This window comes from Cetorhinus maximus, chromosome 1 (assembly GCF_964194155.1).
Source record: "Cetorhinus maximus chromosome 1, sCetMax3.hap1.1, whole genome shotgun sequence".
Lineage (NCBI taxonomy): Eukaryota > Metazoa > Chordata > Chondrichthyes > Lamniformes > Cetorhinidae > Cetorhinus > Cetorhinus maximus.
In genome coordinates this window covers 114,810,437-114,827,284 of record NC_135879.1, presented here as the reverse complement: position 1 = coordinate 114,827,284, position 16,848 = coordinate 114,810,437, and the positions used below count along the sequence as shown (strand labels likewise).

The 16,848-nt window shown below is 41.0% G+C and overlaps 1 protein-coding gene across 2 annotated transcripts in view; it reads left to right on the top strand.

Annotated features, from left to right (window-relative positions):
• Positions 1-16,848, top strand: part of ppargc1a (peroxisome proliferator-activated receptor gamma, coactivator 1 alpha) — a 163,264-nt gene that overhangs the window by 115,739 nt on the left and 30,677 nt on the right. For both annotated transcript variants that reach the window (XM_078545729.1, XM_078545718.1), the window contains exons 8-9: positions 9,750-10,704; positions 13,949-14,065. In XM_078545729.1, the coding sequence (XP_078401855.1) occupies positions 9,750-10,704; positions 13,949-14,065 (1,072 nt within the window). The remainder of the gene's footprint in view (positions 1-9,749; positions 10,705-13,948; positions 14,066-16,848) is intronic.

The following is a 16,848-nucleotide window of genomic DNA, read 5'->3' as shown; positions in this document are numbered from 1 at the left end:
TAGTTGTCCAATTCTGTAAAAGTTCCAAAAGTTCCTCCCCAAACCTCTCCACTCCTTTAACTCTCTCTCCTCCTTCAAAAGCTCCTGAAAACACTAATCACTTGCCCTAATATCTCCCTATGTGGCTCGATGTTAAATTTTGTTTGATAATGCTCCTGTGAAGCGCCTTTGGAGGTTTCACTAAAGGCGCTATATAAAAGGAAGATGCGCTGTCCACATCTGTGGGGTAGACCTAGACTTTGTGTGATAGTGCAGAACAGGTGATAGTGAGTTGGCAGCCATTTTACATAAGAATATAAAAAACGAGCAGGAGTATGGTATGTGGCACCTTGGGCCTGCTCTGCCATTCAATAAGATCATGGCTGATCTGATTGTGGCTTTAACTCCACTTTGCTGCCTGGCTCCATTGACCGTTAACCTTTAACCTTTGACCCCTTTATAGATCAAAAATCTGCCTAAATCATCCTTGTATATATTCAATAACCCAACCTCCACTGTGAATGGGGGAGGTGGTGGCGTAGTGGTATTGTCACTGAGACCTATGAGACCCAGGATAATGCTCCGGGGACCTGGGTTCAAATCCCACCACGGCAGATGGTGGGATTTGAATTCAATATCTGGAATTAGATCTAATAGTGACCATGAAACCATTGTCGATTGTTGTAAAAACTCATCTGGTTCACTAATGTCCTTTAGGGAAGGAAATCTGTTGTCCTCACCTGTCCTGGCCTACATGTGATTCCAGAATATGTAATAATGTGGTTGACTCTTAAATGCCCTCTGAACAAGGGCAATTAGGAATGGGCAATAAATGCTGGCCTAGCCAGCAACACCCACATCCCGTGAATGAATAATAAAAAAAAATTCCAAAGATTAACAAACCCTCTGAGAGAAGAAATTCTTTCTCATCTCTGAGGGGACATGGCAGGATAGAAGCTGAGAGTATGTTCTCCCTTATTTTAATACTGTGACCCCTAATTCTAGATTCACCAATGAGGGGGAACATCCTCTCAGCTTCTATTCTGCCATGTCCCCTCAGATTCTTATATGTTTCAATAAGATCACCTTTCATTCTTCTAAACTCCAATGAATATAAACCCAACTGGCCAACCTTTCATCATAAGATTACCCCTTCCTTCCTAGGATCAGCCTAGTGAATCTTCGCTGAATTGACACCAAGTATCTCCCTCCATAAATAAGGAGACCAAATTATACTCAGTGTTCCAGGTGTGATCTCACAAATGCTCTGTATGGTTGTAACAAGGCTTCCCTATGTTTATACTCTACCCCCCTTGTAATAAAGACCAACATTCCATTTGCCTTCCTAATTACTTGCTTACCTCCATGCTAACTTCTTGTGATTCATGCACAAGGACGCCCAGATCCTTTTGCACCACAGAATTCTGCAGTGTCCCTCTGCTTAAATAATACTCTGCTTTTCTATTCTTCCCACGTTCCCACGTTATACGCCATCTGCCAGAATTTTACTCACTCACTTAACCTATCTATATCCCTTTTCAGACACTTTGTGTCCTCCTCATAACATGCTTTCCTACCTATCCTTGTATCGTCACTAAATTTGGCCACAATACATTCGGCCCCTTCATGCATGTTATTAATACAGATTATAAATAGTTGAGACTCCAGGACTGATCCCTTGCCAACCTGAAAATGACTCATTTATCCTGACTGTTGGGGCAGAATTTTACCTTGTTGGGCGGGCAGGCCCGGGAACCGCCGCAAAACCAACTATCACCAGCAGTCGGGCCTCGACCATGATTTCACACTGGCTGGCCAATTAAGGGTCAGCCAGCATAAAAGGTGCGCTCAGAGCCTCAACTCTGCTGGGATGGGGGTGGGAGGAGCGTGAGCGCTGAAGTGTGTGCATGTGCGGGGGTGCACTCAGTGAAAGCTCTCTGAAGGCACAGAGCTGCCTCAGGGAGCTGAAGGTTTCAAAAATAAGGAAAACATGTCCCCTCATGTGACTCTGTCATGTTTAAAATGAGTTTTAAAAATTTTTATTGCTTTTTTTATTTACTGCCTGAAACCTCATCTTGCCTTTGGATGAGGCTTTGTTAAAAATGCAAAGGCCGCCTGGCCGTTTCCCCCGCCCACCAACCGAATGGTTGGACTTGCAGTGAAAAATTCAATTTAATTAATTGATTAAGGGCTTTACTAGGCCTCATAATTGTTGGGCACGCTGCCAACTGTTGCGTGTGCCCACTGAGCAAAGTATCGCGAGAGTGTGCGATGACGTCGGGAAGCTTGTCCAACGTCATTGTGCAGTATTTCACTCCCGTTTGGGTCGGGCACACACCCGCCTGATGGAAAAAACATTCTGCCCTTGGTTTCCTATCAGTTAGCCAATCCCCTATCCATGCTAATATTATGCACCCAACACCATGAACTTTTATCTATTGTTGTACCTTTTATGTGGCACTTTATTGAATGCCTTTTGGAAATTCAAATACATTACAGCCTGAATTTTTCCCTTGTCGGGCCTGCGCGATCAGCGGGCCTGGGAGCAGTTGGGAAACAGGCCCCTGACTGCGATTTCACACTGGCTGGCCATTTATTGTGTGAAGCCTGGCTGGCCAATTAATGGCCAGCCAGTGTGAAATGCGTGCTGAAAAGCTCAGCGCTGCCGGGGTGGGGTTGGGAGGAGGGCAGGTGATGATGTCACCATGGGTGCTGGTGAGCGCTTCCACGGAGTTCCCTGAAGACAAGCCAGCTGTCTCAGGGAGCTGTAGACCTCCAAATAATAAAATAAAGCGCAAAAAAGCTGTAAAAATGTCCATGCAGCACAATCAAGCACCTGAAAGCATACCTCATATAAATGCTGTCCCCAGATATTTATTTTTATTTTATTCCCTAACAGAGATTTCATCCAGCCCTTGGATGAGCTTTCATCAAAAATGTAAAGGTCTCCTGGCCGATTGGACTATCCGCCAACCGTAAGGGCCATGAAAATTCATGGACAATTACATCATTAATGAACTTAATTTCCGGTGACTGCTGCACGCACCCTCTGAGCGAAATATTGCATGAGCGTGCGATGACATCGGGCGCTTGCCCGTCGTCATTTCGTGCAATTTTACACCTGTTCAGGTTGGGTGAGCGCCCGCCCCTGGAACATAAAATTCTGCTCTACAACTACTGGTTCCCCTGTATCCACCCTGCTTGTTACATCCTAGTAACATAGGAGTTAGGAGCAGAAGTAGGCTATTTGGCCCTTCAAGTCTGCTCTGCCATTCAAAGAGATCATGGCTGATCGGGTTGTGGTCTCATCTCCACTTTCCCGTCTGTCCCCCATAACCCTTGACTCCCTTGTCTATCAAAAATCTGCCCAACTCAGTCTTGAATAAATTTAAAGACCCAGCTTCCACTGCTTTATAAGGAAGATAATTCCACAGACCCTCCTAGAGAAAAGATTTCCCCTCATCTCCGTCTGAAAAGGGAGACCTCATATTTATAAACTGTGTCCCTTAGTTATAATCTCCCCCACAAGAGTAAACATCGTCCCGGTATCCACCCTATCAAGTCCACTCAGGACCTTATATATTTCAATAAGATCGCCCTCTCAATCTTCTAAACTTGATTGGGTATAGGCCCAACCTGCTCAACCTGCTCAATGCAATTACATCCTTTTTCAAATAAGGAGACCAAAACTGTGCACAGTACTCCATGTGTGGTCTCACCACGGCCCTGTACAGCTGCAGTAAAACTTCCCTACTTTTATACTCCACTCCCCTTGCAATAAACACCAACGTTCCATTGTTCCAGTTGCCTTCCTAATCACTTGCTGTACCTGCATAACTAACTTTTAGTGATTCATGTACCAGGATACCCAGAACACTCATACCACCAAGTTCTACACCGTCTCTCCATTTAAACAATATGCTATTTTCTATTCTTCTTGCTAAAGTGGACAAGTTCATATTTTCCCACATTATACTCCACCTGCCAAATTTTTGCCAACTCACGTAACCTATCTATATCCCTTTGTAGACTCTTTACGTCCTCTTGACAACTTATTTTCTACCTATCTTGGTATCATCGGCAAATTTACCTACCATGCATTTGGTCCCTTCATCCAAGTTATTGATATAGATTGTAAATAGATGAGGCCCCAACACTGGTCCTTATGGCATTCCATTAGTTCCACTTGCCAATCTAAGAAGGACTCATTTATCCCTACTCCCTGCTTCTTATTAGCTTACCAATCCTCTAGCCAAGCTAATATGTTACTCCCTACACCTTGAGCTCTTATTTTGTGTACCAACATTTGATGTGGCACCTTATCAAATGCCTTTTGGAAATTCAAGCACACCACATCTACAGGATTCCTTTATCCACCTTGCTTGTTACTTCCTCAAAAAACTCTAATAAATTAGTCAAACATGATCTCCCTTTCACAAAACCCTGATTGAATTAAGGTTTTCCAAGTATTCTGCCATAACCTCCTTAATAATGGATTTTAGCAGTTTCCGTATGGCAGATGTTAGGCTAACTGGCCTGTAGTTTTCAGATTTCTGGCTCCCTCCTTTCTTGAATAAAGGTGTTACATTTGTTATTTCCCAATCTGCCTGGACCCTTCCAGAATCTAAGGAATTTTGGAAGATTATAACCAATGCCTCTACTATCTCTGCAGCCACTTCTTTTAAGATTCTAGGATGCAGGCATCAGGCCAGGGGACTTGTCAGCATTTAAGCCTACTAGTTTCCCCTGTACTTTTCCCCTTGTAATGGTGATTATTTTAAATCCCTCCCTCTCTTTCACTCCTAGATTTTCAAGTATCTTTGGGAAGTTTTCTAATGGGAGAATTTTCTCCCCGTCAGGCCCAATCAGAAGCAGGCGTGGGTGGGCATGGAGCCGCCATTTTACGTAGGCGGGCCAATTAAGGTCTGCCCGGTGTGATGCGTGCCTGAAAGTGCTCAGTGCTACCAGTGCAGGCGGGGGGAGGAGGGAGAGTCGGGGCCTGCGCTCTTTCGCGCATGTGCATGAAAGAGCGCAGACATCTCCCTGAGGCATGGAGCTGCCTCAGGGAGATTAACTTAAGTTTTAAACTTGGAAAAAATAAAAAAATAAAATTATTCAGACATGTCTCCTCATTTGATAGTGTCACATGAGCTGGGACATGTTTATGAAGTTTCATAAAAATTTTTATCCAGTTAATGAAACCTTCATGAAACTTCATCCTGCCGGTGAATGAAGTTTCATGAAAAATGCGAAAGCCGCCTGGGATCTTCGCCTGCCCGCCAACCTTAAGGTTGGAAGGGCAGCTTTCTCAATTGGAATAATTAGTTTATTAATGGCCTTAACAGGCCTTTGACAGTTTGGCAGGTGCGCAGCCGACTCTGGTGCGCGTCCGCCAAACAGAAGATCAGGATGCCACACGGTGACATCGGGACACACGCCAGACGTCACCGTGCATCATTTTACGCAACAGCGTGTGGGGCCCGCCCCGCATGCCGAACAGAAGATTCTGGCCTAAGTCTTCTACATTTAATATCTGTTCAACGCTTCTGTTATTTCCTTGTTTTCCATTATTAATTCCCCAGACTCACTGTCTAGAAGACTAACATTCACTTTAGTTACTCTTTTCCTTTTTAAATATTTGTAGAAACTCTTCTGGCTCGCTTTCTCTAATACTCTAATTTCTCTCTTTCTATTTTAGTCTTTCTTTGCTGGTTCTTAAAATCTATCCAATCTTCTGACCTACCACTACCCTTCACAGAATTGTATTATTCTTAATTTCCTTACTTAGCTGCAGATGATACATCCTTCTCAAAGAGCTATTACTTCTCATGGAATAAATCTTTGCTGAGAGTTATTAAATATCCCCTTAAAAGTCTGCCATTGCAACTCTGCTGTCCTACCTTCTTAATCTAGTTCCCCAGTTCACTTTAGTCAACTTTGCCTTCATATCCTCATAATTACCTTTATTTCGGTTTAAAACACTTGTCTTAGGCTTACACTTCTCCCTTTTAAAGTGAACATGAAATTCTATCATGTTATGATTGCTGTCGCCTAGAGGCTCTTTTACAATTATGTTATTGATTAATCCTATCTCATTGCACATTTCCAGGTCTGGAATAGCCTGCTCCCTGGTCAGCTTTAGAACATATTACTCGAAGAAATTGTCCCAAATATTCACTCTGTGAACTTATTTTCCAGGCTATCTTTGCCAATCTGATTCACCCAATCTACATGAAGATTAAAGTAATCCATCATTATTGCAGTACTTTTTTTTTTTACACACTCCATTTATTTCTTCTTGTATACTCTGTCCTACACTGTGACTACTGTTGGGGAGAGCCTATAAACTATTCCCACAAAAAAAGTACTGCAATAATCATGGATGACTGATTCTACATCTTGCTCTTTCGAGCTAAGATCATCTCTCACTGCTGTACTAATGTTATCCTTAATTAACAGAGCTACCAAACCACCTTTTTCTAAATTCCTGTCATTCTGAAATGTCAAATAGCCTTCAATATTCTGATCCCAGCCTTGATCACCTTTTAACCATGTCTCTGCTATGGCTTTCAGGCCATATACATTTATTTCCATCTGTGCTAACAATTCATCCTCAAAGAACTCGAGTAAAATTGTCAAGCACAATTTCCCTTTCATAAAACATGTTGCCTCTGCATGATTGTATTATGATTTTCTAAATGCCCAGCTACTACTTCCTTAATAATGGATTCCAGCATTTCCCCAATGATAGATGTTAGGCTAACTGGCCTATAACTTCCTCCTTTCCGTCTCCCTCCTTTCTTGAATAGAGGTGTTACATTTGCGGTTTCCCAATCTACTGAGACCTTTCCAGAATCTAGGGAATTATGGAAACCTACAAACAATGCATCTACTACCTCTGCAACCCCTTCTTTTAAGATCCTAGGATGCAGGCCATCAGATCCAGGGGATTTGTCAGCCTTTAGTCCTATCCTGTTATTTTTATTTCCACTGAGGTCAATTAGAAGAGATGCAAAATGGACTGCCAGCTCTCAATCAGTCATTTTGTTTTGATTTTTTGACATTAAGGGAATCGGGGATAAGGAGATGAGGCAGGAAAGTGGACTTGGAATAGAAGTTCAGCCATGATTTTATTGAATGGCACAGCAGGCTCAAGGGGCTATTAGACATACTTCTGCTCCTATTTCTTATGTTCTTAAGAGCGCTACTGCTGAACCCAGCTAAGACACACTGCAAAGGAATAATTTGGTAAATTTTCCTGACTCTTGCTCTTTGGAAATATTCTAGGGCCAGGAATCTGTTTTGTTGGGTTGCCACTCCTTTTACGTAGTCCACGACTTCCAGAACGTCTGGTTGTGGGGGAGGGGAGAAAGAAGGGTTGCGGGGAAGCAGAACAGAGCACAGCCTGTGCCCACAGTGACTCCAGGCCCACTGCATCAATAAGTGAGGTAGGAAGGTACTTTCCAGACTCTCTCCTCATTTCCCTTGAGTATTTGTATGCCCCCAGCACAATGGCACCCAGATCTTCACCAACTGCATAGGTTTCCAGGTGCAAGGTCAAAGACGGGAAGGCAACTAGCAGCCTACACTACCCCCCAACCCCCTCAGGGTTTAGAGATAATCGGGAACCTTTAGCTGTTGATCTTCTATAGTTAATCTTGCAGGACCCAATCTCAGAGGCCTGACTTGCTGACAATAGACCTCAGAGATCTGCTGCTGCATTTAAAATTCCTGCTTCTCTTGCTAATGCTAGGGCCTGCCAGGGACTGGGACTGCAACAGGGTGCCACCATGCCATGCTAATAGACAAGGATTCTTGGCTTTTCTATCCAGCACTGGGATATTGGGAAGGAGGAAAATCTGCCCTAGTATTTCTGACTCAGTGACTCATCACTTGTGAACATGTATCCATTTGACATTCCTATTTGGCTCAGTACAGTTTTCAGATTTGCAGGTTACGGTGAGTAACTGGTGCATGCTTCTTTATTTATGTTTTGCTAGCTTTGCAATCACCTGTTTTTATTTAAATTTGTGCTAACATTCAACAGTGACATGTGCATGTAACATCTACTCAAACTATGTTGAGTTTATGGTGTGGCCAGATATGATTCTGAAAATATGCCGTTGCATAATTTAAGGAGTGTGTTCCAAGAAATTGTTCAGTGCTTTGACTGAGTGTTTGACACTGTCCTAACAATGAGGTAGTACTGTTAAACTTGCTTTAGGAGCTGACAGGAACTGGTTTGAACATCTTTCAAGCTGTTGCCCTGCAGTACTTATCTGGGAGATCACACTGCGTGTGAATTATTGTAAAAACATGTGGTTTGGGAAGGATGGTTCCACAGAAACTGTTAACTAAAATGTAATGTACATCATATTGAATAGTTACAGCTAGTCAGGCAAACCAAACCTGAGATTTAATAGATAGCAATATTTTCCAGTGTTTGTAGATGCCAAGAAAATAAGTCACATTGTTGCTCACTTTCCTTTAAAACTAATGAACAAAAATATGATTAACAGTTGACACCAAGGAATTTGAACAGAAGCAACATTTGTTAGATACCATGGAATCTAGTCAGTAGCTTGGAAGATTATGGTCACAATTTACTGTACACTGTATAAATGCATGTAAATTTTAGGAAAAACAAAGTCATACAATAAAAGCTTTCCTAATTTTCTGACCTGTGGCTAGTACTTTGAATGGCAAAAATCATGATAGTTGAAAAACAGTCCTATTTGAAAATTTGGCTTCTCAGTGTTCAGGAATTATAGCTAAGGGGGTTCCATGTGACATTTGACAAGTAGTCAGTCTATTAAATCCATCCAAAGAAAGGCAGAATAATGAGAAAGACTTTGCTTAACATTCAGTAGAAGGAGTTATTCACAGACATGCATAAATATGAATACAAATGTGAATATACATATGTAACTTGTAGTTTGTAATAAAACCGCATTTTTAAAAAAAGTTTTATTTTAGAAAATGTTAAGCATCACTGACACTGTTTACTTAAAACAATTTGCAAACACACTTACTCTTTGTGTAATTTATATCAGCTATTTGTTACCAGAATGTAGCATGCAGCATGCACATAGGTGGCAAAGAGGTGACAAAGGAACAATAGCCCAAATCACATTCTAGTATAGTGTTTCAGTGCAGGGTTTTTGTGCATATATAATGACAGAGCCATAAACTACTACTTGTTGGCCTAAGCATAAAGCTATCTGTCTTTATATATTTCATCAGTGATTAGCACTGCAAAATATAGGGGATAGCAAGAAATGTTTGAATAATATTGACAAATTATTGTATTAGCAATATTCATTTTTTGGTAATTTCGAACATGTTTTATATCCATTCTGTATCAGCCATGCCAAACCATCTAAGAATATTTCCAGCAAATACACTTGTAAACAATATTAAACTGAGGATCTGCTATTATTTGTGTTGCATGGATGCCTATATATTGCAAATCTGAAGGAAAAACTGTATCATTTATAAAACTCAGGCTGCATTAGTAGCACTTCATTTAAATAATGAGTAACAATGAGACAGGAACATTGTAATCAAGTCATTTAGAATCTGTTGCACACTGCATTTGCAAATTGTGCTGTCAGCTGCGCAAAGCAGTGCTGTACTGAATATATCACAATGTGATTTAGCTTTTGGCATCTGGTTATTTGAGAAAGTACAGTGCTTCAAAATGCTGTTAATTCTAACTGTTTGACTTCTTATCACTGGTGAGAAAATATATATCGCCATTTTTATTTCAGGTCTAACACCACCAACCACTCCACCACATAAAGCTAATCAAGATAATCCATTTAAGACTGTGGTCAGACACAGGTCATCCTGCAATTCTTCAGTGCGTAGTCCACCACTGAAGAAATCACGTTTAAGTGATTCTGCCTCTAACTCTCAACTGAGCAGTCCTATAAAGAAGGGTCCTGAACAAACTGAACTGTATGCCCAGCTCAGTAAGACTTCATCCAGTGTACTTAGCATTACTCAAAGTGAAGAGAGGAAGGTGAAACGGACAAGCACGAGGCTCTTTGGTGACCATGACTACTGTCAGTTCATAAATGCAAAGGTAGAATCATTAAATACCAGAGTGTTCTGCAAGAAACGAGAGCCTAAAGACATTAAACTTCAGGATCACCCTTGCAGAGAACCCTGGTCTGGGGAGCACAAACAAATCTTTATTTCTGCTAATGATGATCAAGAATATAAGAAGGAAAGTCAACAACTGGATATACAGCCTATGAACTGCTTTAATACCAGGATACAACTGAAAGACCAAGAGATCCGAGCGGAACTAAACAAGCACTTTGGGCATCCACGTCAAGCCTTTTTTGATGAAGTAGAAGATAAGACAAGTCATCAAAGAGAAAAAGACTTTTGCCATGAATATTATTCAAAACTGCCTACTTATCTCAATGCAGGAATGTCCCTCGATGGCGTATTTGATGATAGTGATGATGAGACCGAAAAATTTCTCTATCCATGGGATGGAACACCCGAAGGGTTATTGTTAGAAAGACCTTGTTCTCGTTCTCTGTCCAGTTTCCCCTGCAGTGATTCTATTTACGCACCAAAGACTTATGCACCTTTTCAAAGAATAGTCAGGGCAAGGTCTAGATCTAATTCCTACCCCCGGCGTAGAGCTTATTCCCGTTCCCCATATTCTCATTCCAGATCAAGATCTCCGTACCGTAGATCCTCTTCAAGGTAAGTAAACAAATCCTTCAGCTAATTTGGGTAGATGGGAGTATAATGTGTTTATAGATGGTATTTTATCATCACCATTTTAATTCTATTATAGTCAATTATTATGATTGATATATGAAATGTTCTGCCTTGATAACACTGTGCAGGCGTTAGTAGTAATGTAACATTATTCTTTTGTATGGTTAAAGTTGCAATACCTACAGGTGGTCTATTTTCCTGTTTCCAAAACTGCCTTTAAGACCTTCTGTTGAAGCTTGGACAAACTCATTGCGCTGGTTTTAAAGCTGCCCCTCAGATGGTTTGAAAATGAGGGTCATATTAAATCCAGCAGGTGACTTACCCACCGCCTACCCGCTGCCCCTGTCCCTGCCACACTTATACCAGTGGTGGTGGTGGTGTGGGGTGGCCTGTCGCAAGTGGGCCAATTGAGGCCCTTAAGTGGACAATTAATACCCACTTAATTTTGCCTCATCCTGCTGACACCCATTAAACGCTGGTAGTGGGAGAGACCCATGAGAAGTGACCATCCTCGTGGGTGTCCCTGCATGACTGGTAGCAGGCAGGGGGCTCCCTGTGCCCATCGGAGCCCCCTGCCAAGATTCTATGCCTCCTCAGTTTGCCCTCTCCCCACTGCCTCTGAAACCCCATCCCTGCATCCACGTCCCCACTCTCTCTTCTCAGGGCCTGCCAGATTGGCACCCGCCAACACCCCGAAATACTCACCAGTTTCAATCCATCGCTGCACACCTTCTCCTGGCCCAAAGTGCTGGGGAGCTGCTGGCCTCTAAATGGCCGGCTGCTCTCTGAGACGGGACCTTCTGTTCCTGAGGGGCAGAAATTCCACCTCCAACCTATTAATGGGAAGTGGAGAATCCGGTGCACCGTATAATTCAGTCCTTTGTCACAACTTCAGCTTGTTCTTATTGGTAGTAGAGATATAGCCACTAAAATCTAGTCCTATCCATGTTGTGGTCATCAAACGCTTCCAGTTTATAAACTTACTCTTGAAGGAACAAGAGTCTAACTATGCACCAGAAATCAATTTGCAACATTTCACACCCAGCAAGTGTGGGTGGGGGTTGGGGAGATGGTGGTGGTTGGGGGAGTAGATTTCCTCCATGCATTGCATGTCCTCAAATTGGAAATCCCTTATGATCTGGTTGCATAAGGCGCTCAGGGGAAACCTTCCCTTTAAGTTAGAAAAATAAAGAAGATTATATGCCCCACATTATAATGCTGCTTTGCTGCACATTATAATAAATAATACATTTCTACAACAAAAGGAAATATTAATTTTAGGTGGTGATAGTATTAACAGTGACTAGTACATCCACTGCCATCTTTCTTGGGGAAATAAACACCTGTTTTTACTTAAGATTAATGTTATTAAAACCCCATTTACATTGTCATGAATTATTCATCTGACCTCAAGAACTGTTCTGGGAATTCAGGTATTATTAAAATCTGACCTCATTTATGCCTTCAGTGAGATTGTTTTTTTTTGTTGAGAATGATCATTAAGCCTGATATTGTGAGTTTTGTATTCTGAATCAATTTGATATTTTCTAACAATGTTTGTCAAGCAGAGTTGTTTATCAGGCTGGTGATATGAGCATAATATAGCTTAATTATCATTACAGTAAATGTAAAACAGTGTTAAGCTCAGGAGAGCTCACTGTATCAGTGACATATTCTGTAGCTATAATGTAACTCAAAAGAATTTGTACTGATAAAATTAATTTGAAACATCAACATTACATAAATATAAACATATACATATAACATAAGAAGGCACTTAGGATAGTTTGCACCATACTTAAAGATAATTGAAGGGGTAATATTTATAATACTATATTTGGTTCGAAACCACATTTCCTGATGTCGATTGTAAATTATGTAAAAAGTAATGATTAAAACCATGTAAGTATTAACTGTATTGCTGTACCCTAGCTACTTAAATTTAAAGGATAAATAAATCCTTACTGATAAGTTTAATATCAGGTCTCCAGGCTCAAGAAATTTTTGTTCACCGTTGCAATGAGTATTTGGCACTGTCAAAGTTGGTTGCTAAAACACGGTGCCATTCGTGCTCTGTTAGAATGATGTGAGTAGTTGAGTTTCCCCCTACCACCACCCACCCTCATATATTAACAAGAACTGTACCCAACCAATATAGAGGTGACAAGAAAGAGAGGGAGAGAGAAGAAGAGGAAAGGGCATTGTGTGCATATCATTCAGCCCCTCAAGATTTTATAACAAGCCTGCACAGACTACAGCTAAATTAATGACCTCTGCTGAAAAACAGATTTTATTCATTTATACATAAACCTTACTTCATAATTACAAAATTTGATTCTGAAACAGGATGTGAACTTCTTTTTTTCTCTTCCATCTAAATAAGGTATTTTTCTTATTGATCTTACGATTATTTTCTGTGCTTGTCCTTGGTTAACAATGACTAGCATTCACAAGCAATTTATGGAGATTTCAGAATGTATTCTTTATCTTTTCCCTCAGTTTCCTCCCTTCCTCTCCCAATGTTGTTGATTCTTTGGCTGGGGTAAGGTTCTGTGGCAGGGTTGCCCTCTAATATCATGTCCCAGTCAGAATTCTTCATACTTGAGCCTAGCCAGTGAATGGCAGCAGATTATTCCTTCACGAAAGGCATTGCAGTTTGAGCCAATCCTTTGCATACATCACCAGCCATACCTCATCAGGAATCACAGAAATCACCAGAAAGGTGGGAATCCTGATCACATGTTCTTCTTTAACCCAGGGCGACCCTTATCCCAAAACTGGTTTCAAATAACTCAACACAGGCTAAGGATTGAATTTACTTCTCCTAGTGTATATTGCACATCTACTTATAAGCCATAGGGAACACTATAATATGTTATGTAAAATGTTGTTACTTATTTGGTTATTTTCCCCCTCTGTTAGATCTCCTCCCATCATGCTATCTCCTGGTCTAGGGGCAATCTTCTCTGCATGTCTTTGCCAGTTTTACTGAGTAGCAAGGTAGTTAAAAGGTGTACCAACATTTCGCAGCCTTCAGATATGGTAGTGCCTAGACTCTGCTCATATCTCCCTTGATGGTTTGGCTGTGCATGTAAAGAATTAAGTCCAAGCCCTGCTTTCCAGTGGGTTAGTAAATGCTGAACAGAAGTCAACCTTCATACCTTAAAAAATATACTATCAGTATTATTTTCAGTGATCATATGTTTACATTTATTTTGCTTTATAGATCACATCACTACTTTGATTCAGGGTGCAGTAGGGTACAACACAGATCTCGTGGAAGCCCTGGCTCATACTCAAGGTCACGATCCAGGTCACCTTACGGCTGCTATAGTAGACCCAGGTGAGGGAATATAATAGTGTAGAACTATTTAATGTATTCTATTAAACCAGACTTTATTAAGTATACTTCCCTCCTGATGTTAAAGCAATAAGATTAATATTTCATTGAGATTTTCAGGTAGGTGCTTACCCAGATGAATATACTCACTTTTAAAAAAAATCAGCTTCCTTTTTAAAATCAGAGTTAATCGATGTTAACTGTCCTTTGGGAAGGTGCTGTATAATTGCCTGAGTGCCTAACTTATTTGTCTGAAATTATTAATAAGCAGATTCCATTCTCCACATTGAAGCATAGTCTATATGCTATAACTAGGGCACAGTGGTGCTGTAGTACCAAATGTCAAAGTTACAGGAAACAGCATTTGATCCTCAGTATTTAATTGATTGAGAAGAATAATGGACAGTAATATATTTTCCTTGACCACACAATGTACTGCTAGTGATTTTCTGACTTGCCCTTGATCCCGATTCATCAACTATACTTTTGATTCTTTCTCAATTCCTTAATGCCATGATGCCTCTGCTACCGTATGTGCCTCTTGAGTTTTCTCACTTCACAATCACTAGTATGTATGTACCTAGCTTCCCATTTTACACAATCAGATGAGTCTCAAGGCTCCCACCCCCTGCATCTCTGCTTTGATAAAATAGCAGCCTCAAGTAAGGGAGAGATTTGTCAATCTACTGGTAGGCATATATTTACCAGCCTCCCTCATGGTTGGTAACAGTCTGTTCTCACTGCTTTGGAGCTTAAGGTGGATCAGGGTAGTCTTGATTTTTACCTCACTGTGGGAGCAGCAGATGGGTCTATTTTTAGCAGCCGATAGAAGTGAACAGGAGGATAAATTTTCAAATGCATAGAACAGGCATGAAGGGAGAACAAAAAGTTTGTCAGTTGCGCAAGTGTTTCAAGTTGTCTATATGCTAGCAAGCAGCAACTAGATGCTCTGTGTATGTAGGCAGCTGTTAGTGTTCAGTTCTGGTAAAATTTACATTCAGTCCTGCAAACTTGGTCTCTCTGGTGAGTCTAAGTGCTATGTGAAAGGCTCCTGGACAGTTTGAACCCAGGTTCAGGTAAATATGAGCCCATAATAGAAAACAGCCCTTAGTAGGCCCTGATTTGCATTGCATTATTAATCTGGTTCCATGAAACTATGGAAATAGATGTTTTAGAAAGTTGGGGCAATAATGATGTGCATCTAAATCTTGAAATTTCAGTGCACAGTTGAGACAAGCACAGGGAACTTTGAAATGTGAACAAAATATGTTGGAAACACTCAGCACACCACATAGCATCTATGGAGAGAAAAATGTCGGATTAACATTTTGGTTCTTACCCATCCTTTGTCAGAACCCCCAACTTCCTCTTTCCATAGATGCTGCATGACCTGCTGAAAGTTTCAACATTTTCTGTTTTTATTTCAAAGTTCCCTTTACTTTGCCTCAACAATGCACTGAAATTTCAAATGTCAGTCGCACACCCTTTATTGCACCTATTTCTGTTTCCAGTTCACTCTTCCAGGATTTTGCTTTTTGTAAAGGGAGCTTTGCTAGGCATTCAATCTATCTTATGCACAATGTGGAAACGGTCCCAAAGATGAAAAATGATTAGCTCCTTAGCACTGATATCCCTCACTTTGACGAGTACAAAAACTCATCAAAGTGTAAAATATTAAAGGATTGGTTCAAACAGTGATGTCACGGTGCAAAGTTGCTGTGTTACTTCAGGACATCAGTAAACCTGCTGCTTTGTAAGTTGATGATTGATTTCTGCTGATTCAGCACCTTAACTTAAATTATGAGAAGGTGCTAGAAAGATTAATTGAAGTTTTTTTGCAGGTTATTTTTTGTGCTGTGTAACTGACCTACTTCTGTAGTGTTTGATCAATACTGTAAATTTCACAGTGACAGTGTGATTAAATGTGGTTTGCTGCAGTGGGAAAATTACAGTTTAGTGGGTCTTTTTTTTAGTACATGTTTTAGCACCTGGATAGAAGGTGCTAAAACAACTCCTAGTATTTGATTTACATTAGCGGGTACCTGACTAGTGCCATGACACTGCTTGTTGGTGTTCCAACATTTTGTCATTGTCCTGTGGAAGGGTAGAATGCAACTTCATATCTGTGGCTTCCTGCTCTGTAAAAGACTAACAGCTGGATGTTGAAGTGGAGGCAGATAGTGAGAGGCTAGGCATTTCACACAGAGGAAAAATTGAAATGATTTGTTAATCTGTGTTCCCATCATGCAACTCTTTGTGGCTAACTACAAAGCATCAGAGGCAAGTTGTCTGTTACTCTTTCAACTGGAGTATAGGAATTTTCTGCTCCGGGGGCAGTGATGCTCAGTCGTTAAGTATTTTCAAGATGGAGATTGATAAATTTTTGGACACTAAAGGTACCAAAGGATATGTGGATAGGGTGGGAAAGTTTATTTGAAGTGGAAGATCAACTATAATCTTACTGAATCACAGAGCAAGTTCAAGAGGCCTTTCAATAGAAATCTCCAGCCGTAGTTTGGCCCAGTCCTTGTTGCCATATCGCAAATTCCAGGGTCAGGGTCATTTGCTTAAAATGGGCAGGCACCTTTGGCACTTATGGCCTGGGCGGGAGGGGAACAGGAATTTCAGAGTGATTCCTTGACATTTTGTTGAAGAGTAGGCAAGTAATTCTGGCTGAAGATTACAGGAATGCTGAAGAAAAATCTTCATTTTCAGACTGCTGTTAGGACACCAGTAAGTAGAATCCACTTGAATAAAGTGGAGGGAGGAGTTGGGTGGGGAGATGG